At 45.0% G+C, this 26,771-nt stretch overlaps 1 protein-coding gene across 4 annotated transcripts in view; it reads left to right on the forward strand.

Annotated features, from left to right (window-relative positions):
- The first annotated feature begins 8 nt into the window (after positions 1-8).
- Positions 9-26,771, forward strand: part of LOC113946450 — a 58,205-nt gene continuing 31,442 nt past the window's right edge. For 3 of the 4 annotated variants that reach the window (XM_027641687.1, XM_027641688.1, XM_027641689.1), the window contains exons 1-3: positions 9-526; positions 18,392-18,467; positions 19,697-20,187. In XM_027641687.1, the coding sequence (XP_027497488.1) occupies positions 350-526; positions 18,392-18,467; positions 19,697-20,187 (744 nt within the window). In that variant the 5' untranslated portion in view covers positions 9-349. Of the gene's footprint in view, positions 527-12,895; positions 12,909-18,391; positions 18,468-19,696; positions 20,188-26,771 lie in introns of those variants that run through there. The other variant, XM_027641690.1, reaches the window with a different exon arrangement.

Genomic DNA, 26,771 nt, shown 5'->3' on the forward strand with positions numbered 1-26,771 from the left:
CCGCCCGGGTCTGGGCGGGTGGGAGCGCTGCCATGAGCGGAGCCCGGCGCCTCGCCCGGGGGGCTCTGCCGTCCCGCAGTGAGCGCTCTGCGCCCCGCGTCTCTTGTCCCCTGCCGCACGCTGCCAGCTGGTACCTCCCTCCTCTCTGAAGCGTAGCCGGAGAGGGGGTGGAAGGCAGAGGAAGTTTGGTGTTTAATTTTTTTTCTTTAGGCTTTGGAGAGGGATTCCCTGTGCCTCCCGCCACGCAGGGCTGTAGGACAGAGTGCGGTGCCGGAGAGGGAAGGGGCACAGCTGGGAGCGGCTGTCCGGAGCCGGCCCCCCCGCCCGCCGCCCGTACCTGGGGTGCTGGATGCGAGCTCTGCGGAACTCCTCCGAGCGTAGCAGCGGCTCGGCAGATGTAGATGAGTGCGTGTGTGTGTGTGTGCTTAACCCTTTCTTGGCTCCTCGCATTTGTACCATGCTGAAGATCCTCACCAAAAAGCTCAGGAACCAGAGTTTGAACGAAATTCAACCTTTCCAGCTAAAGGTAAGAACAGCCGGGTTTGTCTCGGTTGTTTTTTGAACCCTTCAGGTAACTGCTAACGGGGCCTTTGAGAAGCTGGAAACTTGCGCCGTTTATTATGCTGGGTCAGTTTCCTCTCAGCCAGTGTGGTCAGGAGGAACTGGCCTAAGCTGTATTCCTCTTACTTAAAGTCGTGTTCCTTTGCATTCAGAATTAGCCTGCACAATTCAGACAATACACCAAGGTGTATAAAGACAGATGTATCTTTCTGTTCTTTAGAATTTTTTATTTTTGACGGGATTCATGTTTAACTACATAGGCATTTGCCTATTTACCTTTGTATGTGTACAATCTGTAGTCTCCCAGCCCTTGCCAGGCTAGAACCCCACTGTGCTAGGTACTGTACAAACATGATTTACCTAAAATGCCTTTTAGCTAGTTATTTGCATTTCCCTCCCTTCTGGTCCTTAAGGCCAGAATCTGAGCTGAAATTTTTTTCAGACTGGCTCATTGCATTGACCCATATCTTTCCAGTTTATTCTTAAGTCCTTTTTTTAGTGTTCAAAATAAAACTGAGGATCACAGATTCAGGATAAGGACTCTGTAAGCCCTTCCTACCAAATACAAGCAGGATTTTTGGAGCCATATACAATGGGATAAAAATGGAGCCGTGATGAGTGAGTTAGGAAAAAATACCAGATCCTGATTTGTCAAAATTATGAACCAAGGGATACCTCCTGAAATCAGCAGAGTTACTCTGGATTGGCACCAGTACTGCGGGAAGTGTAGCACCTGGCCCCAAGTTAAAGAAAGGATCTGGGAAAAGTAGCAGCCCTCGTTGCCTGAGCTGGGGGCTGGGGATCTGTATACCAGACTCTAGTGAAGTCTTTTGTATGTGTTACACAGAGGCAGATTGCCGTGTGGCTGCACTTCTGCGCAGTCACTCTGGACAGGCTGATGGCAACTTGGTTAGAAACAGTGCTGATGTTTCATCAAAGTTTGCTGTACTTCTTCCTCTGGGGATTGCACATTCTGTGGTTCTTGGGGGAGGTACAGTTAGATTTTATTTTTGGAAGTAAAATAAGGGCAATGCTTTAGGTTATAGTGGATTAATTTAGTGCAGGGTATCTTTGCAGAGGCAATGGGGATTTTTTTTGAGCATTGTTTCTGGGCCTTGTGACTGTGATTGCCTCCTTTAGCTTTATTGTTTGTCTCTTGGAGCCTCAGGTTGTGAAACTGTGAAAATCTTTGGAAGGAGCTCTCAGAGGTAGATACAGCCTTCAGGATGCTTGGGAGCATGCAGGAAAATGTGCAGGAGTGGGTATCTGCAGCCATTTTGTTCATATTAGTGCCAAGGTTTTGTGCTTCAGACAGGTGGTCTGCATTGTAACAGGTTTAGTGGAGAAAGTTAAGCTTGCACTGTTCCTTGCAAGGCTAACTCATAGCCCATCAGAGGTGTCTTTGCAGCCTGCAGTGGGGAGTGGTACAATGACTGGTACACATGTGCATGGGCAGAAAGCCAGCCTTGCAAACTCTGGGTTTAAATATGTTTTGTAGGCCTTTGGGGACCATGTGCAGCTGCCTGGTCTTGGTTGAGCCTTGTACCAGCATACTAATTGCTTAATGGAGTATGCAGTGCTCTGTCTTAGGTGTTTGACCAGAGCTCCTTGCAGGTAGGGACCCAGGATAGGTGTCACAGGTGGTGACTAGTGTGGAAGCTCCCCGAGGCTGCACTGTGCATGGACCCTGTGTCAAGGACAAGTGTCCTGTACCCTCTTGCTCTAATGCCATCAGATGATGTGGGGCTGCCAGGCACAGACCAGACTTCTGCCTTGTCAACCCTGGTCTGTGTCTGTGCAGGTCTGTATGTATTCTGGCTTGTGTGGTACGTGCATTATTTAAAAGGTCTAGTGTGGTATCACTGAAACTTAGTGAAAATTTAGTTAGGTGTGAGCATAGGATCAGATCTCTAGTCCTGTAAGTAGAGAATGAGTATCAAGTTTGGATACAGTAAGAATTGATCTGCATCCACCACCCAAATCTGGAGCTTTCTGAGCTTTAAAACCATTGTGCTTAGCTGCTCTCCTCCTTCATTACCTGCTTGCTTTTGCACTTTATGACCTTTGTGGGAAGTTCCCAAATTCAAGGGAAAGCAAGCTGCTGTTGTGCTCCTAGCTTACAACTGTACTGTCATTAGGCAAAGTCTCAGAAGACTGTCCTTGGGTGAACTGTCAAATAATTTTTACAAGTTTGGAAGGTGTGACCATCCTTGGATTGGCATCCAAGCTTTGGGAATCTTTTCAGGATGACATTTCTGCCCATTTTTGTACCTTGTGTCCCAAATTGGTTTACTGTGGCTGTGATAAGCCTCAGTCTTTCCCCACTTGGAGAAGCTGAGAGGATGCCATTGCCTCCTGTAAGTGAAACCAGGAAATATGCAAGCTTTAGGTGTTGATGTAATGGACTTCTCTTTTTCCCTACTAAAGTTGGTCTTTAGGCAGTTAACTATGGCTGCTCAGAGGACTGACTCAGGAGATGTGCTAGTGATGCTCAGGAAGTTAGCGTCCCTTTGTTACCCTTTCACCAGAAGTCACCATGGTGGGAAGCGAGGGATTGACAGACTGATGTTTCACCTGCTGTTAGGTTAGCATGCTCAGCCAGCAGTTTCTGATAAGGGTGGCTGGGCTGTCAAGTGTGATAGTTAGGGCTCAAATTTGAGCCCCCAGCCTTGGAAGACTGCTAACCTTGCTGTCTTCACAGAGTTCCAGAATGGGTGAGGTTGGAAGGGACCACAGTGGGTCATCTGGTCCGACCTCCCTGCTCAAGCAGCGTTATCCTAGAGCACACTGCACAGTATTGGATCCAGATGGTTCTTGAGTATCTCCTGTGAGGGAGACTCCAAAACCTTTCTGGAAAGCCTGTTCGAATGTGTGCTCACCTGCATAGTAAAGTTTTTCCTAATGTTCAGGTGAAACTTCCTGTGCATCCATTTCTGCCTGCTGCCTCTTGTCCTATTTCTTGGGACCACCAAGAAGAGGCTGGCTCCATCCTCTTGACACCCCCCCTTTAGGTGTTTATACACACTGATGAGGTTCCCCCTTAGTCGTCTCTTCTCGAGATTGAGGGAGCTGGGCCTGTTCAACCTTTCCTCGTAAGAGAGATGCTCCAGTCCCTTAATCATCTTTGTTGCTCTCCACTGGACCTGCTCCATGTCTCTCTTGTACTGAGGAGCCCAGAACTGGACACTCCAGCACTGGAACACTCCAAATGTGGCCTCACTAGGGCTCAGTAGAGGGGCAGGATCACCTTCCTTGACCTGCTGGCTATGCTCTTCCTGATGCACCCCAGGATCTCATTGGCTTTCTTGGCTCCAGGGCACACTGCTGGCTCATGGATACCTTGTTGTCCACCAGGACCCCCTGGCCCTCCTCTGCAGAGCTGCTTTCCAGCGGATCGATGCCCAGTCTGTACTGGTGCAGGGGGGTATTTTCCCCCAGTTGCAGGACTCTGCATTTGCCCTTGTTGAATTTCAGATAGCTCTTCTCTGTCCATCTCTCCAGCCTGTCAAGGTCCTTCTGAAGGGCTGCGCAGCCCTCTGGGGTATTGGCCACTGCTCCCAGCTTTGTGTCATCAGCAAACTTGCTGAGGAAGCCTCTGCCCCTTCATCCAAGTCATCGATGAATGAGTTAAACTGGACCCAGTATTGAACCTTGGGGGGCACTACTAGTGACAGGCCTCCAACTAGACCGTGTGCCACTGATTACAACCCTCAGCCAGTTCTCAATCCAACTCACTGTCTACTCATCCAGTCCACACTTCTTATGAGGATATTGTGAGAAACAGTGTTGAAAGCCTTGCTGAAGTCAGTGTAGACAATAGCCAGTGCTCTCTCCTCATCCATCGAGGTACTTGTTTCATTGTAGAAGGTAACCAGGTTTGTCAGACGGGATTTACTTTTAGTGAACTAATGCTGACTACTTCTGATCACCACCTTATCATCCATGTGGATAGACATGGCCTCCAGAACGATCTGTTCCATCACCTTTCCAGGAATTGAGGTTAGGCTCACTGGCCAGTAGTTCCCAGAGTCCTATTCTTGCCTTTTTTGAAGACTGGGGTAATATTTTCTTTCTTCTAGTCCTTAGGCACCTCTCCTGATCTCCACGACCTTTCAAAGATGATCGTGAGAGGCCTAGTTGTGGTGTCTGCCAGCTCTCTCAACACTTTTGGATGCATCCCATCAGAGCCCATGGACTTGCAAATGTCAAGTTTTCCTAGGTATCTTCCCACCGGATGCTTGTGTCCCTGTAGCAGGGGCAATGTGTCCTCTCCTGAGCTGTTGTACTTCATAGTCCAGTCTGTTGACTTAACAGCTTCAGCTCTTCAACCTTCAGCTTGTGTGGCCAAATCCAAGAAAGGAGATGGTGAATTGCCTGGTGCCTCAATGGTCTGGTGTTGTTTGCTAGAGATTAGGCCAGATTCAGAACCCTCCAGTTTTTTGCTGACTGTTAGATATTGAGAGCCAAAAGCAGGTCTGACTTTACAGGTTTAGGATCATCTTTGATAAAAGTTGGCAACTAGGTCTGTTCCAGAGCAGACTTCGTGGGACGGCAAAGAAGAGTAAGAACAGGGAATTGTCCCACATTGTAGTGAAATGCTTCAAACAAAAAAGTGAGAGGGGCGGGTGACTCAAGGCCTGAGTTTTTATGCTGGTTGTCCAGTATCACAGCCTAGTACATTTTTTTTATTATTATTACATTATTATTTTTTTCCAGTTTTGGACTGGTAGCCCCGAGAAGCCCTTTCTGAACTATAAGTCAGATTGATCAAGGAGCTTTTTAAAATGTATGTCCTGGGCTTGCATTTGGGTTTATGTCGTGGAGTACTGATACTGAGCCTTTAGAAGTATTCTTTAACCAAAGAGCCTTCTACAAATCAAATGCCTTGTTCATCCCCACAACTTAGGGTAGGGGTTTCTCACACAAATGTTTCTTCCAAATTTCTCTTTAAATCTTATGGCCTTGCATATTTATGTAGTGGCTAAAGTGTGGGTATCTGTTTTCTGAACTTTGCTTGCAAGCAAGCTCCTTGGGGCAGGGAGCATCTGGCTGGAACAAGTCTGTTCATTGCCAGTCAAACTAAGCCCTTAATTAGTGGCCCTAGGTGTTATCAGAATGAAACAGTTGGATTGTGGTGTGTTAAAAAATTAACTGGCTGGAACATGCTGCTGAAGAAAACCGAGCACTTTAAAGGTGGCAACTTCATTCCAACTTTGCTGTTGACATGAACAACTTTGGAGGTGATATAATTGATTTTCTAATCCACAAAAGTTGTTAAATTACTCGGTGTATTTATTTTCATCCCGATCAGAGATAATTCAGGCATGTTTGCCGCTTCCTTAATGTTGATCAACAATATGAAGTCATATGTGATCTGATGAGTGTTCTGATGACAGAGAACTACATTTCTCTGCTAGGTAATTTTAGCCTTACACTTGCTTACAAGACAATTGTGGACTAGGCACTAACAAAGCTCTACTCATATACCCTTGCAGTTTGCGTGTGCATGCACAGTGCTGGGGACCTGCAAGTCACATCAGTTATTTTCTCCTGGCATCTGTATCTGGAATCAGCTATGAGACTGTGGTCTGTCTGAGCAACTGAGGGGACAACTGGGAATCATCCTGATCCTTCTTATAGGAAGGGGGCTGCTTCAGTTGGCTCTGCAAAGTGAACCTCAAGCTTTCAGGGAGTGACTCCTGAGTCACTGTCCCAGTAGTAGCTAGTTATTCTGCAGAGCCAGGAGTGTTATTTTTTTAACTCCTTAGACCAAAAAAGAGTGGAGTAGCATTGTTACTGATGCACAGTGGGTGTGCTTTCAAAGATCTGTGTATGGGCTCATGCCTAGTATGAATGAGGACAGACTAATTTCCGTCTTTCTTTGCGCTGACTGCTTGTCATGTGTCACAAGTCTTCAGGCTGGCTGAAGACAGCTTAGCACAGTGAAAACATAGCTTTGTCTGTCTGCTGTGATGTATGCAGGTTTTTTCTCCTTTGTGGGTTTTTCAGCAGATCCCACTAAGCAGGTTCAGTCCTTTAGGGCTGGAGGACTCTGTTTTACATTGAAACTTTGCCTTTTCTTCTTATTAACAGCTGGTATCATTAGATGCTTCTGGTTTGTGTTAATCTCACTCAGGAAAGGCACAAGCACCTGCATGAATGTGTGTGAGTACAGTTGTGACTGTTGGAGTGTCTATGAATATGCCTAAAGTTAGGCTTGTGATAATTTGGACTAAAAATGTTAATGGGTCAGAAATGCTGTGATAGATACTTAGCCAAGGCAAAGAATAGAACAGGCAATCTCAGCTATTTTAAGCCTCAAGTTTTTGAAACTTCTGCCTGAGGCATTGTAAAATAATAGGTTTGCAATTCTTTCTACTTGGCTTCGAAGATCTGAATCTTCAAGGGTTCTCATCTTTCCCATGTAGGCAGCCAGCACTGATAATCTCCTGTAATGACTTAATTCTAGAGAGTGGTATTCAGACAAATTGCAGATATTGCAAATACAGCATGATGGGGCACTCATTGATGTTGGGGAAGTTCATTGAGACATCCTTTCAGATTGCCTTTATGACTGATAAGAAAATATGGACTAGATTAAAAAAAGCCCACCTACCAGTGTCATAAAGAACTTGTATTTCCCAATTCTTGATTTTTGAATGAAAAATTGAATTCTGAAAATGCTGTACTATGCTGTACTTTTTGACTTTGGTATTTCAGTAAAAACAGATTAATCTATTTTGCTCTGATGGATAGTGCAGTTCTTAATTTCCTGCTGTCATGCACTGGCCTGCAAGTCCTGAATATGTTGTACTGTTTGGGATGCTAAATGTTTTCCTTAGCAGGAAAATAGCTCATATTTGAGGTGAAAGTAGAAAGCAGAAACAGGTCATGCTTTATTTTAATTATGGCTTTTGCAAAAAAGTGGGTTCACCTCTTTTTAAATTAAAAAACAAGGTTTTACATGCTTAGGACACCTCTGTGGAGTGGTGGATGGCACCACTCTGCTGTAATGTGCCAGTTTGGCCAGCTTCCTTGGCTGTTCCTGGAGCATGCCTGGGGTCACAGAAGTGTTGTTGGGATGTCTCAGTACGGGAACCAAGGACTGTATTCCCTTTTCAGTGGGAAATACACTCCCACCCACATTGTAGGCAGCGCCAACCCCTCCTACCCACATGCCTTTATCTGTAACCCCTGTTCTCCTGTTCAGTGGGATTCAGGTTGCCGGGTGACCCAACTCATCCTAGCAACCAGCATCACAGGTATGTGTGCACTCAGGGCTGTTTTCTGCTGCAGTAACTGCTGTACGTGGCTGTGGGCAGAGCCTGTTTGTCCTCTTGCCACCATTGACCAGCAGTCAGCCAGCTAAGCTGTTTTTGAATAGGCACCAGCACCACCCACAACTACTCAGCATGAACACCCAGGCAAGGATTTAGAAGAAAGCCAATTAGTTGTGACCTTTATCTGCACTGAAAGCTTTCCCTGTGCAGCATGAACTCTGCTGTGACCCAGGCCTAAAAGTCAATGTAAAGGACATATGGCCTGACGTGACCTATGCAGAGCTGTCTCCATGCCAGTCTGGGCACAGCCCAAGCTGTGAGGATACAGCTCCACACTGGTGGAGCACAGTTCAGAGAAGGTTTCTTCTGAACTAGTGTGGTCACTCCTTGAGGGTGGACAGCTCAGGGTACCTCTAGGCTCTTCTCCCCTCTTGCTATCTTGTTCTTGCTTTTTGTGCCCATTGTAACCTCCTCTGTGCCATGGGTTGGTCTGTTTGGATGTTGACCTGGCCTCCATATGTACCTCACTCTATGTCATATTGAACTGTTGTTGAAGGACAGGCATTTTGAGGATGGGGCATCTTGGGAGCTGGTTGTGGCAGAGGGAACAGATCTTACATGGCGAGCAGTTCTTTTTTCTTTTTTTTTTTTCCTGTCCCCCCTCCTCTGTAATTGCTGCAGCACACCAAATGCTTAGCTAGGTGAACTTCTGCTGTTCTCCCATTGAGACAGCCCTAGCAGAATGGGAGTGCCATGACAAAGTACCCTTGTGAGGGTACATGATATGAAGAGCTCTCATGGCTGCCTCTCTAGTCCAGCCTTGACAGCTTCATGGAGGGTGAAACACTGTGAATGCTTATGGAAACTTCCTGTTGGACTTAGATGTGAGAAAGTATCTTGAATGGAAGATTTGCACTGAAGCTGCCACACAGCTGTATGTGCAGTTATCCAGATCCTAATTCTTTCTAGTTGTTGTTTCTAGTATTGGCATGGCAGAACGTCATCTAGGGGTGGCAGGAGCTAAGAGCCCAAAGAAGGTTCTGTGAGTGAATATCAGCTTTGCAAGCAGCTGTTATGGACCAGTCTTTGTTTCCAGCCCTCTCCTCCCCCAGCACTCTTAGCCAGGCAGCTCAGCATCCAGGCTCAGTCCTGCTGCAGAGGCACTTCAGCTTGCCAAGGCTTGAGTTGTCGTGCTGGGAACAGATCGATGCCTGTGCCCCATGGGCATGTGCCTTTTAGATGAGTTTTGTCAGGGACGAGTTGTGGTGAAACCTGGGGAGATGTCTCCTAGGCATAGTGGACACTTGAGGCTCTGAGTTGCCTTCCTCTAATGTCATGACTGGGTTAGTTGGTTGTTGTACCCAGCAAACACATCTGAGAAATGCCCTTTGCAGCTTGCCTGGAGTTGCCTCTCAGCCCTTGTTCTAGCATCAGCCCATATGAGAAAACCTAAGAGCTCAGGGCTTGAAACATCTCCTGAGAGATTAAAAAAGGAAATCAGTGCCTGAGGAGAGTTTAGGTGTCCCGAGGAGGTTTTTATCAGTCATGTTTCCCGTTTCACGGATGGGTTCACCTCAGGTTTTTTGCCTCACTGCAAGACAGATGTATAAAAGGATGAGAGATGCGTGGATTAAGAATTCACAAATACCTCAATATTCATAAATATTCACAATGAGAATAGGTGAACCTTGGTTTCTGATATTTCTAGGGACCAAACTATTGATTGACTTTGGGCAGCTGATTAATTGATTTGTCTGGGCTACAAACCTGGTTTTGAACCACAGATTTCAAGGAGATGACACAATTCAAGTTTCTGATAGCATAAAGATCCTGTCCCCTCACATTTGCTTTGTTCAGAAATCTGTCTCATTTTACTCCTTCCTCATGGGTCACATTGTTTCCATGATGTATGCTGGTTTTTATTTAACTGATGATGTCCTTACTTCTTGGCATGAGAGCCCACAATCTGCCAAGCTCTATATGGGCATAAGATGAGAATAAAATTTCCTTTGGTTGAACAGGGAATTTCCCATCTTGAGGAAAGGTGCCAGGCATGCAGCTATGTTCTCCAGTTTGCTGAGAGTGTGTCTGGATGTAAGCTGGAAAAATATAAAATAATCCTTCCATATCCTGTCACCCAGTTATTATACACAAAGCCAAGAGGCCGTTCCAGACAGTTGTCTGCAGCCAGATTGTTTTTGTATGTGTGTTTCTTTCTTCCTTTATAATTTTTTCTTTAGTCCTAAGAGTTGGTTATTCCAAAGAAATAAAAGTTCTTCAGCCAATGGCTAATTAATGGGAGAGAACAGTGGTATTTGGTGTGGAGCATATGAAGTGAAATAATTTAGAGACTTGAAAAATCAGCAGCTTCCCTGTATATGGTTTTGTTCTCAGAAAACCCTTTTTTCTGGCTTGGACAGAGCAAATCATTCTTGGGAAACCTCTCAGTGGTATTTTGCAGAGGGCAACAGTGCAGTGCAACTTTTCCCATCTCACTGCTGAAATGGTACGTGGGAGTGCCGCTTTATTATGTGGTGCTTGGACACTGCCTCAGTAGTATTCTGTGTTGAGAGAGGTGAGTTGGATCTGGAGGAACACTGGATCTGGAAGAACACAGAGTTTGTCCTGTGCATCCCCTTATGTTGTGACATTGCAAGTAAGTGCATGTGCTCTGTGTCCCGCTTCCATGAATGGCGCCTAGGAGCACCCATCCTGTGTTAGATATACAGTTTGCCCCAGTATCCTGCAGGCACTGGAGGTAGGCACCTACAGGAGACCAAGAACATCACATATTTTAATCTTGAGTTCTTGAGACAGAACTGCTGTCTGTGCATTAGTAGCCCAGTAGACTTCTTTTACCTAAACCTATTCATTTTACCCCACCAAATCTTTGTAGGGCCTTCACATTCAGAACATCCTGTGGCAGAATGCTTTACATCTTAACTACACATTGGTGAAGGATCACATGTTGTTTGTTTAGGACCTGCCTCACTAATTTAATTTTGTACCTTCTATGTCATATATTGCTAGAGAGTAAACATATGTATTGGAGAAGAGAGTAAATGTTCAAATTCTGTCTTTGTGCCACTAATCTTTAGCCCATCCCTCCATGTTCAGATGATATGACAACCCTTTGTCAAATTTTCCCAACTAGGAACCTCTTGGAATCACACAATGCTTACCAGGAAAGGATCTGGTGCAGTGAGAGCCATTGCCAAGTTTTTGCATGCCCCTAACCCTTACTTTAAAGTTACCTGACCAGCTGGATCAAAGATCTGATCTGAAAGGATTATCCTATATTAGTGGCTTGCTCCCTGATAAAACAGAAGTTTGGTGTAAATCCAAATGCTGCTTGCACTCAAAGGGGTTAATGTGGGATTTTGAGGAGAAGCCTGAAATGTTTCATGTGCTCCAAATGCATTTTCCAGCCTGACTGTAAGGCATTGTTTCTTGTGTTTGCAAATCTGGCTAATGTAGTTCTTTATGGCTGAGCAGAGGTGAGTGTCGAGTGAGGTCTCCCAACACAAGCAGCTTCTCCTAAGCTAAGGAAGTATCTCAGGGCAAAGGCAGCTGCCCTCTCTGGGCCTTTTGAATAGGGAATGGAAAAACTGTTACCAGATGTGTTGTTTATGCCAGCTGCTGTCAGCCGTACTTCCCTGGTTGAGGGGACTTGTGGAATGCTGAGGAGTTGTTGTAAACTGTCAGAGAAGCTGGCCTGTGCAAAGAGACCTTTTCTCATCACAGCAGTGTAATAACTGAGCTACACCAGTGGGGCTGGGGTATGAGTCAGGAGGGGTGTGTTTAAATCCCTGTGGCAAGGCAGCAATGGTTGGCATTGGTGTCAACAGCCATCTCCCATCCTCCTTTCTCTCAGTAAATGCATTACAGATAAGATTAACTATTATAGGTGCCTCTCCAATTCTAGGTGTCCCTTTACTGTCTTCCTCTTATGTCTGAAAGGCTTGTCAGCCTGTGATAAATAGTCTTGCTTTTAATCTGAGTGTTTGGAGCTGAGTTTCGGCAGCAATTGGGCTGTAAATTACAGATAGATCTAAGTTGCTGTATTTTAATGCAGGGTGGATGAGGCCCTGTAATGAAGGTCTTTAATTCTTCAGGCTCCTTTTGTCTTTCTGGACTGCCGTGCTTTGTGGTGTCAACACTGCAGAATAACGCTGCTCCTGCTGAGTTCAAGCCAGGGGGATGCCAGGGCTCCAAGTTGTGAGCTGTCAGGGGAGTTGACCTCCTTTGCAAAGGGATCTCTTTGCACCCCAACTGTTTTGTGCGTTGCTGCTTCTTTCTGATGGGTACTTCCCAACACTTTGCCACCTTTTTCTTTGTTAATTCTCTTCTAAAATATGCTATATCCCCACATAGAATGAGAAGGTTTTACAGGTGAATGCTGGTCTTCATGAGAATACTTGAAACTTGGATATAAATTAGCCACTCTTGCAGGTGACTGCCAGCTGAGGCCAGGCTGTGCTGGGTATTTGTACTGAGTAGAAGCTGAGTGGTGGGAGGAAGGTAGGAGACTTGTGGGAGACCTACTGGGAAGTGGCATATCTGTGAGCTTTACTTGGAGGTAGAGGTGGAGTTGGAGGAGTGTATGGTTTCTGTCACTACAGTAAGAGCTATAAACCAACCTCTTAAGCTAACAATGTAGGCATAGTTTGAGAATTTTGTAAAAGTTCTTGCTGCCAGAGAGAATGATACATATCACAGCATGGAGCTGCACCATTCCCAGGCTTCTGTACTGCAGAAGCGCTGTTCTTTTGTGACATAGTGGTCTGGGAAGTCAAGGTGGAAATTGAAGGATTAAAGACTCTACTTCTGTGGTAACACCTTTGTTACCAGCCCCCATCCACCTGTTGAGTGCAGGCTGTAGTGACTTCGGTCTATCTGTAATTTTAACACATGAAATTTATAGCCTGTGAAATCATGGCCCTGAACATGACTCCAGCTATGTTTGATCAGAGAGATTCTTGTTCTCATAATGTCTTTGAAGATAAATAAACTGAATGGGGTTCTCTCACGTCTGTAGTATTTTGAGTGCTCAGAATGAGAGTCTGGGTGTGTTCTGCTTGGAAGGCCTTTTAAAGACTGATTTTCTTATTTGACAGCATTCCTTTTATGTCTTCGGTTGTCATCCAAGTATGATGGCTGATGGGAGGAGTGTGTGGGTGCCTATATCATTGGTAGAACTGAGTCTGTTCTAGTCTCTTTGCAAGTATTTCTCTCCATCTTGAGTGGAATTTAAAAGGGTGACCTTTGTTTTACTCTTGTAACAGTATCTGCCTGAAGTGTTTGAAAACAGACCCAGGATGGATAGGAGTCTGAATTGTAGGCATCAGGTGCATTCACTTTCCTGTGTTTGGGGAACATCGGATGTCTGCTGTTTGTGGTGAGTCCATGTGCTCATGCACCATAGGCTCACTGATGCTGTATACCATGCTTTTCTGGATTGATGGTGAAGCATCGGGACTTGGTGGGGTTTTTTTGTTTATTTGTTTTTATTTTGCAAAACTCCTTGGTGTTTTTATCTTTAGTCTTCCCTTGCAAAATTATATCAGCTTAGCCCTGGGAAGAGCTGGTGAAGATTTAGAAAAAGAGGTTTAATGCACACTCTGACTGCTGCAGAGAGAGCTGATGTGGGGCAGATGAGAGAGTGCAGAGTCAGCTGTGTTCTGTGGGTTTGGCCTGATTTGACCAGACTTTGTACCCCTTCCCAGTGCTGAAGTCAGCCCCACTGTACTTGTCCCGGCATAGAGTCCTCCAATTTACTCCACTTGCAGATGAGGATCCCCAAGACTAGGGCAGTGCCCTATCTTTGCTGTAGTTCTAGTCAGGTTTGGCCAGAGGTGTAAATTCTTTTCAGAAGCTGTAGACAGTAGATAAACATAATCTCACCATGTAAATAGTACAGTCAAAACACACATATGTACATGTTAAAACAGTAAGAGCACCATGCATGTGCCTCCTCACACCCACGCACCACTCATGTACTCACTATTCTGTGTAAGCCTAGTGTGCTTTCCTGTCAAGATCCAGGTAACCCATCTTAAACCTGTGCTTCTGGAAATCAAGTTCAGTCATCGTTTCTCAGAGGAGAAGCTCAATTTCCATGTTCTTGAATTAGTGACTCCCACCACTTGCACCCTGAGAGTTACCAGTCACCATGTTTGCCTGTGTCTGTGTACACTAAGCACTGAACAAAATTGCAGATTTGGTTACCTGGAGTGATTCTTTGCTTCCCTCAAATCTATGAAGTTAAGTAGACTCCAGGGCCATGAAGAAGATGATACGTCTGACTAAATGTGTAGCATTCCTACAACAATGGGAATTTGGATGTCTTTGGCATGGGACTGGCCTAGAAAACAACGGCCTTGAGGACTGTTGTGTCCCACTGGCCTATCCCTGCTTTCACTGACCCAGACAACTGCTCTGTCAAGCAGGACCATGTTCAAGGGTTATGAACCCTGGGTTTGAATTGTAGCCATTTTCAAGGAAATGGGGAAAGGAGTTTGAAGGCAGACCTATTATGAAAATTAAAAAGGAAAATAATAACGATGTGGGGGGGGAAAAGACTTTAGAAAAGCTTTTCCAAACCAGGACTGCTCTGGCTAGAAATTTAGCTGTTGAAGGACCCCAGCTGTAAACCCCAGAAGTAGTGTGGGCAGTCATATCTCACTTGTGGATGTTTGATTCTGCTACTTTTCTCGAGGAGAGAGCAAGTCTGTCCTACTAGCATAAATTTTCCTGTAATGCTGAATACCTCTCAAATGAAATTAAAGGAGCTCTTGGGAAAGAAGTTACATGGTTATTTGAAGGTCTGTTTGACTCATTCCTTCCTTCTTCATGTTGTTCCATGGCTCAAAACTGCCTTTTGGTGTCTCATCATCTCGCTTGTTTTCCAACTCTCTCTAATTCAGAGTTTCTTATAACTGGGAGGATGGCACCTCCCTCATTCAAGATCAGGCAGTGTCCTGTGGCAACTACACCAGTTGTTGTCCTGGAAAAGTAACGCTGGCGAGATTCAGTAAGACGTTTTTGCTAAAACCAAGTAGGGGAGGTGGAGAAGAGCCAACAGAGAGCTCTGTGCTGCAGGTTGCCCATGTCTGTAGCAGCTGTGGCAGGGAGAATCTGAAATCTGAAGAAATGGAAATCAGTTCCCCATAGCAGAGGTATCAGTAATCATTGGTGAGCTCATCATCCCTTTCTGGTTTTGTGCCAGGAACCATTGTGTGAGACCAGTTTCAGCAAAGTCTCTTTCCAGGCCTCTTGGTAGGGACTCTACTTAGTTGCAAAGATTCCCAGGAGTGGTCAGCCTCTAATGAATGAGCCTATGTTACAAACAGCCTTATATGTGGCTGCACTGGTAGCATTTGCCTCTGCTGAGGAAACCAACCCCCTGGAGGTAAACTCCTTCCCTCTTTCCCTCCTAGAGGGAGACTGGGAATTATGCCCTCCAGACTGTGTGCATTCTTGATTCAAGCTGGAAACAAGGGGTTGCCTGTGGTCAGTTGTATCTTTGTATTATCTCTTCCTCACAAATACACCCTCCACTGCACCAAACCATACTGTTGGTGTTACAGATTTTTAGGATAATGCAGCCTTTAGGTGAAGCCTGTGGTGAGAGTTATATTTTGTCTTAGAAGTGAGCTTCCTTCTCCTTTGTAAGCTCATAGATGATTCTTAATGTCATTACTTTTGATTGTATGATAGCAGCTTACTTTCTCTTCTGTAAGCAAAGCCAAGAGGAACTGCACTTTAACAGGGTGGGGCTTTTTTATTGTCTGTTGCATTTCAGTGCTTTAGACTTTAAGGGTCATGGGACCCTTTAGGACGTGGTCAATTCCAGCTGCAGCTAGTTATCACTACTCAGTTGACAAGCAGCAATGTGGTGAGACAGATTTTCTCTCAAGTTTTTTCTTATATCTGCTAGTTTGCCTTTCATATTGAAACTCCCTCAAAGGTATAAGCTTTGCACTCAGTTTTCCTTAAATACCATCTGTTTATTTTACACAAACTCGTCTTTCCTTACTGGACGTGTATGTAAAGTCAAATCCATGGGGAAGTTTGTTCATGTTTCTGTCTAGCACAGAATGAGTCCTTAGCCTGACAGAAGGCATGTCAGGTGCTGGAGCTGAAGGACCCAGGTGTAAGACTGAGATCCTCATCAACAGGAGAGTGCTCTTTGATGCATTTCCTGAAGAAAGACAGAAGGGTGGATGAGCCCCTGTCCTTTGTTTTCAGGATTGTTTTGTGCCATGGCTTGTAAACATTCAAGTATGTGAATTGAAGGTTTTCTTTTATTCTCCTTAATTTTTCAAAATGTCAGTCATTGACTCATCTAACTCCTATTTTAAGCATCTGAAGCCAGTGGCATTGTGCAGTAGCTGTTTGACCTGCATGTGCTAGATGTCATTGCCTCTTTTTTGGAAGCAGCACCATGCCATATATTGACATTTATGTACTACAAAAACTGAGGTTGATAAATTTCCCATGCAGAGCCGCTAAACCTCACTGAAAACCTTGCTGTGTCCAACTGAAAGGTTTTTATGTGGGAATGAGCCACAGACTAAGGTCAGTACCTCTAGGGTTAGAATGGGAGCCTTAGCTTTTGTAACAGAGACAGGACCTCTGTCTGTCTGTACAGCAGCTTGCACAAAGGCACCTCAGTGTCAGCTGTCCCCTCTGTGAACTGCCATGGTACAAACAAGGTATTATACCTGCTCTGGGGACAACTAGAAGTCTCTCTGTATTTGGCAGTGTTCCTCAGTGCCAGCTGCCTTTATTAAATGATGCATGTGTGAATATGTACAAGAAAATTGTAGTCGTGGTGGGAAAAACAACCCCCTGCATTTATTTCAAGAATATAGACAGTGGGGATAACACTGTGCCACTTGCCCGATTCATTGTTTGACAGTTGAGAAAGTAGTTTAAAGACTAGCAAGAAAGGAAAATATAATTTTGATTTCTTGAAGAGCATTGTAAATATAGAAGGGCAAAAGGTAGTTTTAAAAAAGGAGGAGAAGAAAAGTGTCAATATTTTTTGGGGGGGAACAAAACCTGCAAACACAACCTTGGAGGATGATCACAAAAATAGGTGTGTTGGCTTAATAGCTGTCAAATTCAATATCAACCAGAATTTTTCCATTATTATTGTTTCTCTGTGCCTGCTGTATGTGTCTTTCATAGGCACCTAGTTACTCTTTTGGGCCTCTGGGAGGCTGAAACACTCAAAGGATGTTTCCCGAGGGTGGTGGAGTTGAAATGGGTCTTTATCAGTGTAATGGTTGCATGCTGCCTCATCTTCTGTAAAAGTCAAGCACAGCACATCAAACACACTTAAAATAGAAACACAGCATAAACCTGTTGCCACTGAGTTCTGTAGCTTGTGAGACAGCTAAGAATGATGGCAATATTTGTTGTTATTCTGAATAAAAAGGTGTAAAGAACAGTGAAGTTCATCTTGTAGTGATGATGTTATTCCAGAACTGCTTCTTTAGGTATTGCATTTTCCTTTGACTCATTTTAGTTTGGCCATTGCCAGAAAGAAACTAAGCTGTGTAGCTCAGAGGTTTGATCTAATAACTTCCAGGTATGCTCTATGCAGCCAAACAAAAGTCACTTTGGGTACAAGGTAGGTAAGGATTTCCTCTGCTTAGGAAACTCAGTAGCAGTGCAGTCTGTCTGACTTACAAAAGCTTGGTTTCAGATCTCTCAAGCCTCTCAAGAGGCAACTACCAAGTTTGTTCAGTGTTAGAACATGGTTTGAGTGAGTAAGTGGGTATCTGTGTATACAGCAAGTGGTTTGAAGTCCACTGGCTGATTGAGAGCAAATGTTCCTGAGAAGTCTTGATAGACAAAATATGTGAATTTTCAGTACTCTTGGATCATTTAAGGATGTTCAGCGGTACTGTCAGATTCTGTCCTGGAGGGGACAGCATTATGGTATTGTTTGCATTTCTGTGAAATCCTGTTTCTTTTATTTCTGTTACATTCTTCAGGGTTGTCTTGTAGGAAAGCAAGGTGAGTCTGTTCAGTGGTGGCTGGTGTGTGAACTTTGAAGGGGGAAGTGTTGGTACATACACAGGATGGCTGAAGTTAACGTGCCACTTTCATTTGTGGGTGCCATGCAAGACGATAGTGCTGTTGACAGGATGTGTCTTTATTTCGGAAGTGGAGATTTTGGAGATTCAGTTATCCACGTGATGTGGATGTGGTAAGCCATGATGGTTACAAGCTTCATGTCTGGGAACCAAAGGGCAGGATATGTTCGTTGTGCTTGGGAAAGAGTTGGTGGTGCATTAAGGTAGAAATAGCGGCAGGTCGTGTGTTTTGTGTTGCTGCAAATAAGAGGATACAATGGGAGCTTGAGGTTGGGAGATGAGGATGTGTATACAGGGAGGTGCTATGGCTGGGTGTGTGTGGTGAGGTGGTATGGATGCCTGCAGGATATGAGAGTGGGAGGGTGGGGGAAGTGGCTTGGGCAGCAGCAGGGCAACATTCAGTGTTCACAATGAAGCCTTTTCTTTCTCCTTGTCCCCTAGATCTCCTATCCCCCAAGTGATGAGGACAGCGATGACTCTGAGGGAGAGAACCAGGAACTTGCTCAGATCGACAGAGGTAAAGGGATGAGATAGGAGGATCCTGGGATACCACAGCTGAAGTCCATTTTGCTTTTCACTTGTGCTTTTGCAAGTGCTTCCTTCTCAGTCCCCAGTGTACCACAACCAGATGCATAATTAAGTCACCTCGGAGCCTTTGAGACCTCACAAGGAGAAGCTAGTGTTACCAGATGCTGCAGTCACATTTTTATTACCAGAGATAGACATTGGTAACCATGTGTTAAGGTCTCAGTGTTGCAGATATGGTCCACATGGTCCACAATTGTGCCAGCAGCAGAGCTGGGACTAAAAATTTATACAGGTGCTTTTGCACCTCTATCATCTTTGTTCTTGGTTTCCTCATCTTTGCCGTTTTGGGTTTTGACCTTCATGTTCCTGATTCCCCTCCACTCCTTATCTGATGAGCTCTCTCTGTTCCTCCTGTACTGTTGGTACTGGGCAACCCTGTTCTTGCAACTAGCTGAGGGTGTTTGATAGAGAAGAGACAGGGGCTCTGATATTGTTTTTGGACTAAGTATGAAGTAGCTTAGAGCTGCAGGTGAAATCTGTAGTAAATGCATCTCTTGAGCTATACTAAGTCTCTGCCATTTTTGCATGCCCTGTGCCCACCTTCAAGTGGATTCTTATGCAAAGGCAGAAGAAATTAAATTCCTGACCCGTGTAAAATTAAATTCAAATCCCTGCTCCGTGTGCTTAGCATAGAAAGAGCTCAGCAGAAGAGGTAAAGCATGCCCAGCTTATGGCTGAAGGCAGGCTCTCTTGTGTGACAAGTCTTGTAATAGAGGACTTGTATCTCCAGAAACCAGATCTCTCTTATTTGAGCCACAAAGGTGACACTTAAGAGTAATGTAACTTACTTGCCTCTTCTGCCCTGAGAACTGGTCACTAGAACTGAATGTTTTTAGCTAGAGCCAAGTGCTGAGCAACACATTTGTAAGGTCATGTCTTCTCCATCTTCAGGAGATGAGGTGTGTGACAGGTCCATGTTCTTGCTCTGGAACTAGACTTCCAGGTGACAGCTTGTCTGGTCTAAACAAATGTCTGGAAACTTCCAAAGGGTAGCATTCAGCTGGGGGTGTTTCATTGGGGGAAGAAAAGGTGGGAAAACAGCTCAGAAGTTTACTTGGGAGGAGAAAAAAACAACAGGTCAGGAGAAAACAGGCCGAATTTGTTAGGGCATGGGACACAGATCTGCTCTGCCATTCCTGTATCTCCTCCTCCCACTAGAGAGAAGACGGAATTGTACCTTGACCCCTCTGGCCACCAACCAGCTCCAGAACCAGGATAACCAATGCTGCAAGGTTCGGGCCCTCTTCCATGCCAACCTTGACCGCCACAGCTCAGAAGAGGAGCTGGAACTCATCAACCGTGAGTTTTCCGCAGAGAAGCGGAAGTGGTCCCAGGTCAGCAGGCTTGCCTGCTGCAGCGACGGCAACAACACCTCCTCCAGTGACGAAGAAGTGAAGAACTTGTGCGCCATGTCTTTCCGGCCTGTGGCAGAACAGGCCGATGGCCTGCACGCCAGCCCAAGCCCCGTGCTGTTCAGTGCCTCCCCTCCCAAGAGACTCCAGCCCCTGGTGCGGAGCCCAGCGTCCAGACCTTTAATCTTCACAAGCGTTGGGGCGGGCCTTGAGCAAGTCATGCCTTGTAAGAGACATCGACAAGGATATGGGGATAAGGTCAGGAGGCCCAGCCTTGACCTGGAAAAAATGCAGCAGGTAAGGCAGAACTTCACATGAGGAAAGCAGTGTTGCTTGAAAAAAGAGATGTTGTAAGCAAAGACAGAAAAGTGTCACTGAGGCAGGGCTCGGTAAATTCACAGGGTTGCTTCTTGTGGTTGTGTCTCCAGGGTTGTAGCTGGTACTTCTGCTCTCTCTCTCGGATAAACTAGGACTAAGTGTAGATACCTGTCTTGAGAGGTAAAGCTGCAGCTACTTGAGTGGCTCCTGCTACAGCTGGGCTGTTCTCTTGCTACCCTCGTTAGGAAGGCAGGACTTGTACTGTCTGGTTCATTGCATGGCACAGGAACAAAATAATTGGAGTTTGCTTTTGAGTTACCCCTGCTGCCATGATCTGACCTATATCACTTACTCCAAAATAAATGATTGCTTAGGGATGTATAAAAAAAGCTTTTGATGAAAGTGGTTGTAGACTTGATGATGATAGCTTTTTCCACACTGTTGACCTCTTTGGGCCCAGGTCTCTTTGTGCCTCCTAGGAGTTTTATAGCAGTGTAAAACAGTGCTTTTTATCTTCTTAATACTTTAAAAACACAAACTGTTTCCAGTTTGCTCTAGATGCAGTTACTCTTGATTTTGCAGGACTTTGGTTGGGGCCTAGGATTGAGGTTGGAGTTTGCATCGTCTCTACGGAGCCTGAGAAATGGGGCATGCCTGGTACTGATGGGACAGGCTGCCCTATGCAGTTCCCATCTGGTGCCCCTCTTTCAAAAGGTGTTACTATAGAGTTAGTATTTCAGCTCTCTTCATTATTTTTTTTCCTTTTTGCACTGGTGTAGTATCAGTTTGAAAGAGTATCTGCAAACATCTGCTGGCCCTGCTAAATTGCAGTAAGTTAAAAACAATTATTTTTAGTTCTGAATTTCCTCTTATTAGGGAAGAATTTCACTGTCTCTGGTTGGTTGGATGTACTAGTTTTAACCTTGCTAACAACACCTGCTTTAAGCCTACAAGATGGACCCAGTAAAAGAAAGGACTATGTATTTATTTTCTAAGATCTATAAAAGTTAGACTTCTCCATTTCCCCATTACATTGCTGCTTGTTCTCAGTCCTGCTGGCAGCATACATCCCATGAATACATAATGCAGAGACTTGTTTTTTCAGTACAGTTTTCCTCATCCCCTCTTTACCCTTCTAGCCAAGTTTCTGCTCACAGAACATTCAAAAGGCCCAGTCTTGCATTTCACATCACCCAAATCTTCTACTGATACTGACAGACTTTAATTAGTCTCACATCCTTATGAGAGGAGAAGAAAGCTGGTAAGCCTGTGCCCAGCCTCCTTTTTTTTTTCCAGAGAGCCCATGAGTAAATGGGGAAATGTTCTTTTTGGCCCAGGTGATTTCTGATTTGGATCCCAGGCATAGCATCTGCCTGCTCAGCCTTAAGTTCCTTTCAGTACTGTGTTTGGGAGTGTTTTGGTGTGAAGGTTAGGGGCTAATTTAAATAAGCTTTCCAAACTGTTGTGTTTTTTGGGGGGGAAACCTTATGAGAATAATTTGTTTCCTGGTCTGTCTTGCTCTCTATAATTCTGAATTGTCTGTGGCAAAAATTTTTGCAAGAGAAGTTGAAATCCGGAGTGGAGGTGTGTTTTTTAAATAACATTTTTACTGTAGATGTCATTAACATTTCAGGTTATGGAAATCATGTTACAAAGAAAGGATAGTCAGTTGGTGTTTTTAATTTGAAAGCAAGTGTACTGTCAGGGATGACAAGACACATACATGCAAAGTGAGATGCAGCCTGAATATTTTAAGTGTTTGGTCATTTGTATTATTTTTTATAATTTTAATTGGCTAACTTTGAGACAGTAACATCCTGAAGCTTTATGATGACTTTTTGCTCATTATCTGTACTTATTTCTCCTATGAAAATGATTCAGGACCTCCATTCCCCCCTTATAAAATGGGACCAGGGTGTTTCTTTTTTGGTCTGTTTCCATTTTCCAACAAAAGTGGTTCTTATTAACTGCCTGGGCAACACATGGCATCATGTGTTTTTTAGTCAGGTAAACAATGCTAATGAGGAATGGTATGAGGCTTCATCGGGGCTCTGAAATCAAGCTATTCTTGCTTTATGATTCTTTTCCTTTCCATTGTGTGCTTGCCCATGAGAATGCAGCTGAAAAATTTTTTATCAGATAGACTTTTTTTTGAGCAGCAGATATGTCTGTCACGCTTATCCCTGAACCTTATTCCTATTCCTGCAGCTCTGTGCAGCTGACAGTTAACAAAGAGTATCAGGCAAGATTAATTTGTGCCAGAAGCAAATGTGTTCTGAGATAAGAAGACACTCTGAGGGTGTGATGTGGTATGGGTAACTAAAGGGTGGATGAAGAGATGCGGAGTGCTTTGCATCAAATTCTGTTTATGTTGGATGGTGATGGAACATGGGTCCCAAAAGTCGTGGTGTGAAGTGGCTCTATGTTGGGATGCTTTAGCTATTCTTAGGGTTGGACAGACCAAGACAGCTTTTGCAGGAAGGCCATTTGGTCAGTGGCATGTGGTGTCCAAATGTTTCCCTGTGTTCCAATGAATTTGGTGCCATTTGGGAAGAAAGAGGAGCAAATTTGGGAGAGACAAGTGGGCTGGGGGCAATGTGAGTGCTTTTAAGGTGTTAGGGAATGCTGTGCTTTCATGGCCTGCAAATAAATGAAAATCTCCATCATCCATGCCTTTCAGTTCAGCCTCCTGCAGCAGGGAAGGCTGCACAGGAGCAGGTTTGAAAAGTCCTGTTTCAGTTAGGTGTCCAGCCATGCCTTTCTAACTTCACAAGCCTTTTTGTGTCCCAGACATGAGTTTGGACAGTCAGTGGGTATATTTCCCAGCCGGGCTGACTGGTCAGCTAGTCACCTGGTCTCTCCCTGCTGAGGCTGAGAGAAGGCATTTCAATGCAATGCTTTTCTTCACTTCTCCAAAGGACTAGAAAATTACCTCAGAAGGCTTCTATTCTTTCCCTTAATTGGGCAGAAATACCTTGGCTTGTGCAGACACCCACATTGCTGCAGTGAATGCCCTCTCTCAGCACTGCCTTGATCATGGTCTTTGGGCAGACATGTCCTTGCATTCAGACCCTGCTGCCAGCCACTTGCTATTTAAAGGCTGTGCATATCCTAGAAAGATTGTGGCTGCTGCCACCTGTTAACTTCACCTGTGAACTGGATTTTTTGGCAACGTTGAGAGCACAAGGTTAGGGAGGGTAGGGCCGTCCTTTGATGGCTCAAGGTAAAGGCACCAGTGGATATAAGGGTCAGCTGAGGTGTAAGGAAGTCCAGGGTGTCACAAAGACTTCTTGGAGCTGCTGAGCTCATTCTCAGGGGACTAATTGGTCTTGGCATGTTGTGTAAACTGAGGAGGAAGTAATGGATCCATCCTCCTGTGTTGTTCAGTGGGACTGCCTGGATCACCTTTCAAATCTATTTACAGAAGCTTGGAAAGTCAGACTGTAGCATTTGCAGGGAGAGGCATCTCTTGGAGGAGAGCAGCTTTAGGGTGGTACAATGAGCAATCCAAATTGTTCTCATTTATGTGTGGGTAGGTGGCTGATATGAAAGCATTGTTTTAAAGTACAAGACAGAGGATTTGGGTACATGAGTGTATTTCTAGTTACACTATAAAGTCACTAGATAGGTTTCACAACTTGCTCTGAACTTTCTGCCATGGTTTTCTTACTTTTATGAGTAGATAGAATCATAGATTCATAGAATACCCTGAATTGGAAGGGATCAGCAAAGCTCATTGAAGTCCAGCTCCTGGCCCTGCAAAGGATAGCTCACACCATGACCCTGAGCATTGTCCAAATGCTTCTTGAACTCTATCAGGCTTGACGCTGTGACCAGTTCCCTGGGGAGCCTGTTCCAGTACTCAACCACCTTATGGGTGAAGAAGAACTTTTTCCTAATATCCACCTTAAACCTCACCTGACACAGCTTCATAGCATCCCCTCAGAACCTGTCACTGGTTGTCTGAGAGAAAAGATTGGTGGCTACCCCTCTGCTTCCCTTCATGAGGAAGTTGCAGACTGCAATGAGGTCTCCCTTCACTCTCCTCTTCTCTGAACAAGCCAAGTGATTTCAGCTGCTCCTTGTTTGGCTTTCCCTCTGGAGTATCAATAACGTTTTCTTATGGAGGCTTAGTGCATTATTTAAAATGCATTGACATGTTGGGATGAAAAAGGCCAGCACAGAAGAGAAAAATACATCCTGTGCTAACATTTGGATTGTTCATTCACTCCTTTGGAAAGTGACTAGTTTCAGTGCATGACAGGCGAGTGGAACTTCATCATGATTTGACACTGAAAGTGGCCCGGGGAAGAGTGTGAGCCCTGGTCTGGGCTTAACTGTGTAATATCAAGACCATCTTTCCTTCTGCTGTGTATTTGAATACTGGCATTTTGGTTGAACTGGGCATTGGTGGAGTGATGAGCACTGAAAGCTTTCTTTGAGCTGATACTGGTTGCGCAAAGGCTGCACAACAGCATTTGCCACATGTGACCAAGGACCAGTGTGTGACCCCTGGTGCGCTGGGGTCTGGGCTTTGGACTGTTAATGGCTCCAGGGTGAGATTTCTGTATCCTTAGCACAGCTGGGATTTGCCCTTGCCTGTCTCTAGGACTTGAAAAATAGCTTCCAGATAGCTTCCACGTGTGAGCTCGTGAGTCCTTTTCACCTCTTGGCCTCTCCTTTGAATCCAGGCCTTCTCAGTTCCCGAGAATTGTTACCATCTGTTTGCCCATCTGAGCTTCTCTCTGTGACGAGAGGGTGCCGGAAAATCTACTGCTGGTGCTGGTAGTAGTTTCATCACAGTCTCTGCCCTGGGCCTCGCTCTCTGGAGTAACTGAGCAGAGTTCAGAGGCCTGTGCTGAGTGTAATGGCTTACACCATTTCCTAAGGGGCACAGTGCCAGAACTTGTCTCTCAAGTGTGGGAAGTTGGGCCATAGCAGTTCTTTGTTCCTGGGTGCAGTAGAGCACTTGTTGAAGCAATATAATAAAGAAACTGTTGCAGAAACTGATTGTGCCAGTACAGAATGAGAAATTCTGCTTCTGGAAACCTCCTGCAATTTTGCTTTTATTTTTCATCCCCAGAAATATGCTATAGCAGCTGTTCTTCCAACATAGAAGCCCCTGTCTATCTCACCCTTGCCAGCATTTGGCACTGAAGTAGCCAGCAAACAAATGCTATGCCTGGCTGCTGCAAGGCAATCTGAGCATGAGAAAGTTTGGGGCTGAACATGATCGATGAGATTGTCTGGTCTGCTTGCCTGCAAGGATATAGTTCTGTGGCAGGAGGCTCTGGTATCTTAGAGATGTACCATATGAGTGGGAGATAGGGCATGGTAGAGTTGTCTTGTTCTTTGTGTCTTTGGAGGAACCGACATATTCCCTTCTGGTTTGATCTCTGTTATAAAGACTCTCTGGCTCAGTGCCACCCAGCTGATGTCTGGTTTGCTGATTAAGGCGTTGGTAGTCTGACAGTGGTGGAGAGGGGGAGGGTGGGAAGAAACTGTGCGGTCCAGAAGGTAGAGAGAGAGACTCAATAGCAAGGGAAGGCACAAGGAACCCCACCCAGCCCCAGGGAGGTGAGTATGACTGCCAGACAGCAGATACCTCTGTCTCTATGTCTCTTAAGTGTACCCTGAATGGCTATCTAATTCATGTAAAAACATTAGGAAGTGCCTGTGTGCTGCTGCAGCTGGATGAATCGGAGCACAAGAGAGCAGTAACCCATGTAGAACTTGGCCTGGCTGCTTCTAGAATCCATCATGATTTCCTCTTCTTTCCTGAGGGAGGCAACTGAGTTTTCACTGATGGTAAGGTTCATCTGCTGCCAGCAGATGAAGCCAAAGGCAAGGCAGGCAGGATAATCTAGTCCTATTCCCAAACTTTCAGCATCAATCGATGTTCCAGAGGTTAGAGCATTTTCACAGAATGGTTGAGATTGGAAAGGGTGTCTAGAAGTTATCTTGTAGAACCTCTCTGCTCAAGCAGGGTCATCTGGAGTTCAGATGGCCTGTACATCACCAGCTTCTCCATGAGGATCTATGTTCTCCATACAGTGTTGAAACACAGAATTAATTTAAATGGAACAGGTCTGTTCCAGTTCTGCTCCACCCCATGATATCTGTTGATACTATGTTCACCTTCCAGGTGTGCTGCTAGCAGACTTTCATTCTGATCACACATCACGTGTCTCTTGGACCTCTTCCACTGTTGTGCCAGCCCTGGCACAGAGTGTGTTGGCTTGTCCATTCCTAGGGCCAAACTTCTTTTCCCTTAATGTTTTGCCTCCTTGTTTTGCCTGAGTGCATCTTTGATTTGTATTACGTGGCTTTGTAACACGTGCAGAGGCAACAGTTCAAGGGGGAGGTAGACAAGTGAACTTCTGTCTGGAAATACTTACCGATCTCTTTTCCCCTACATATCTGGCTGTGTAACTTTGCCTTTTCCTGGAAGCTTGCATGTTGGTGAATATAGACATTTGGACTACCATGACAGTGTGAACCAGTAGCTATCTGCTGAAACATCTGAAATGTAGTTCCTCGAGGTGCTGCTGTGAATCGCATAA

This window comes from Corapipo altera, unplaced genomic scaffold (genome assembly GCF_003945725.1).
Source record: "Corapipo altera isolate COAL_440 unplaced genomic scaffold, ASM394572v1 48b, whole genome shotgun sequence".
NCBI lineage: Eukaryota > Metazoa > Chordata > Aves > Passeriformes > Pipridae > Corapipo > Corapipo altera.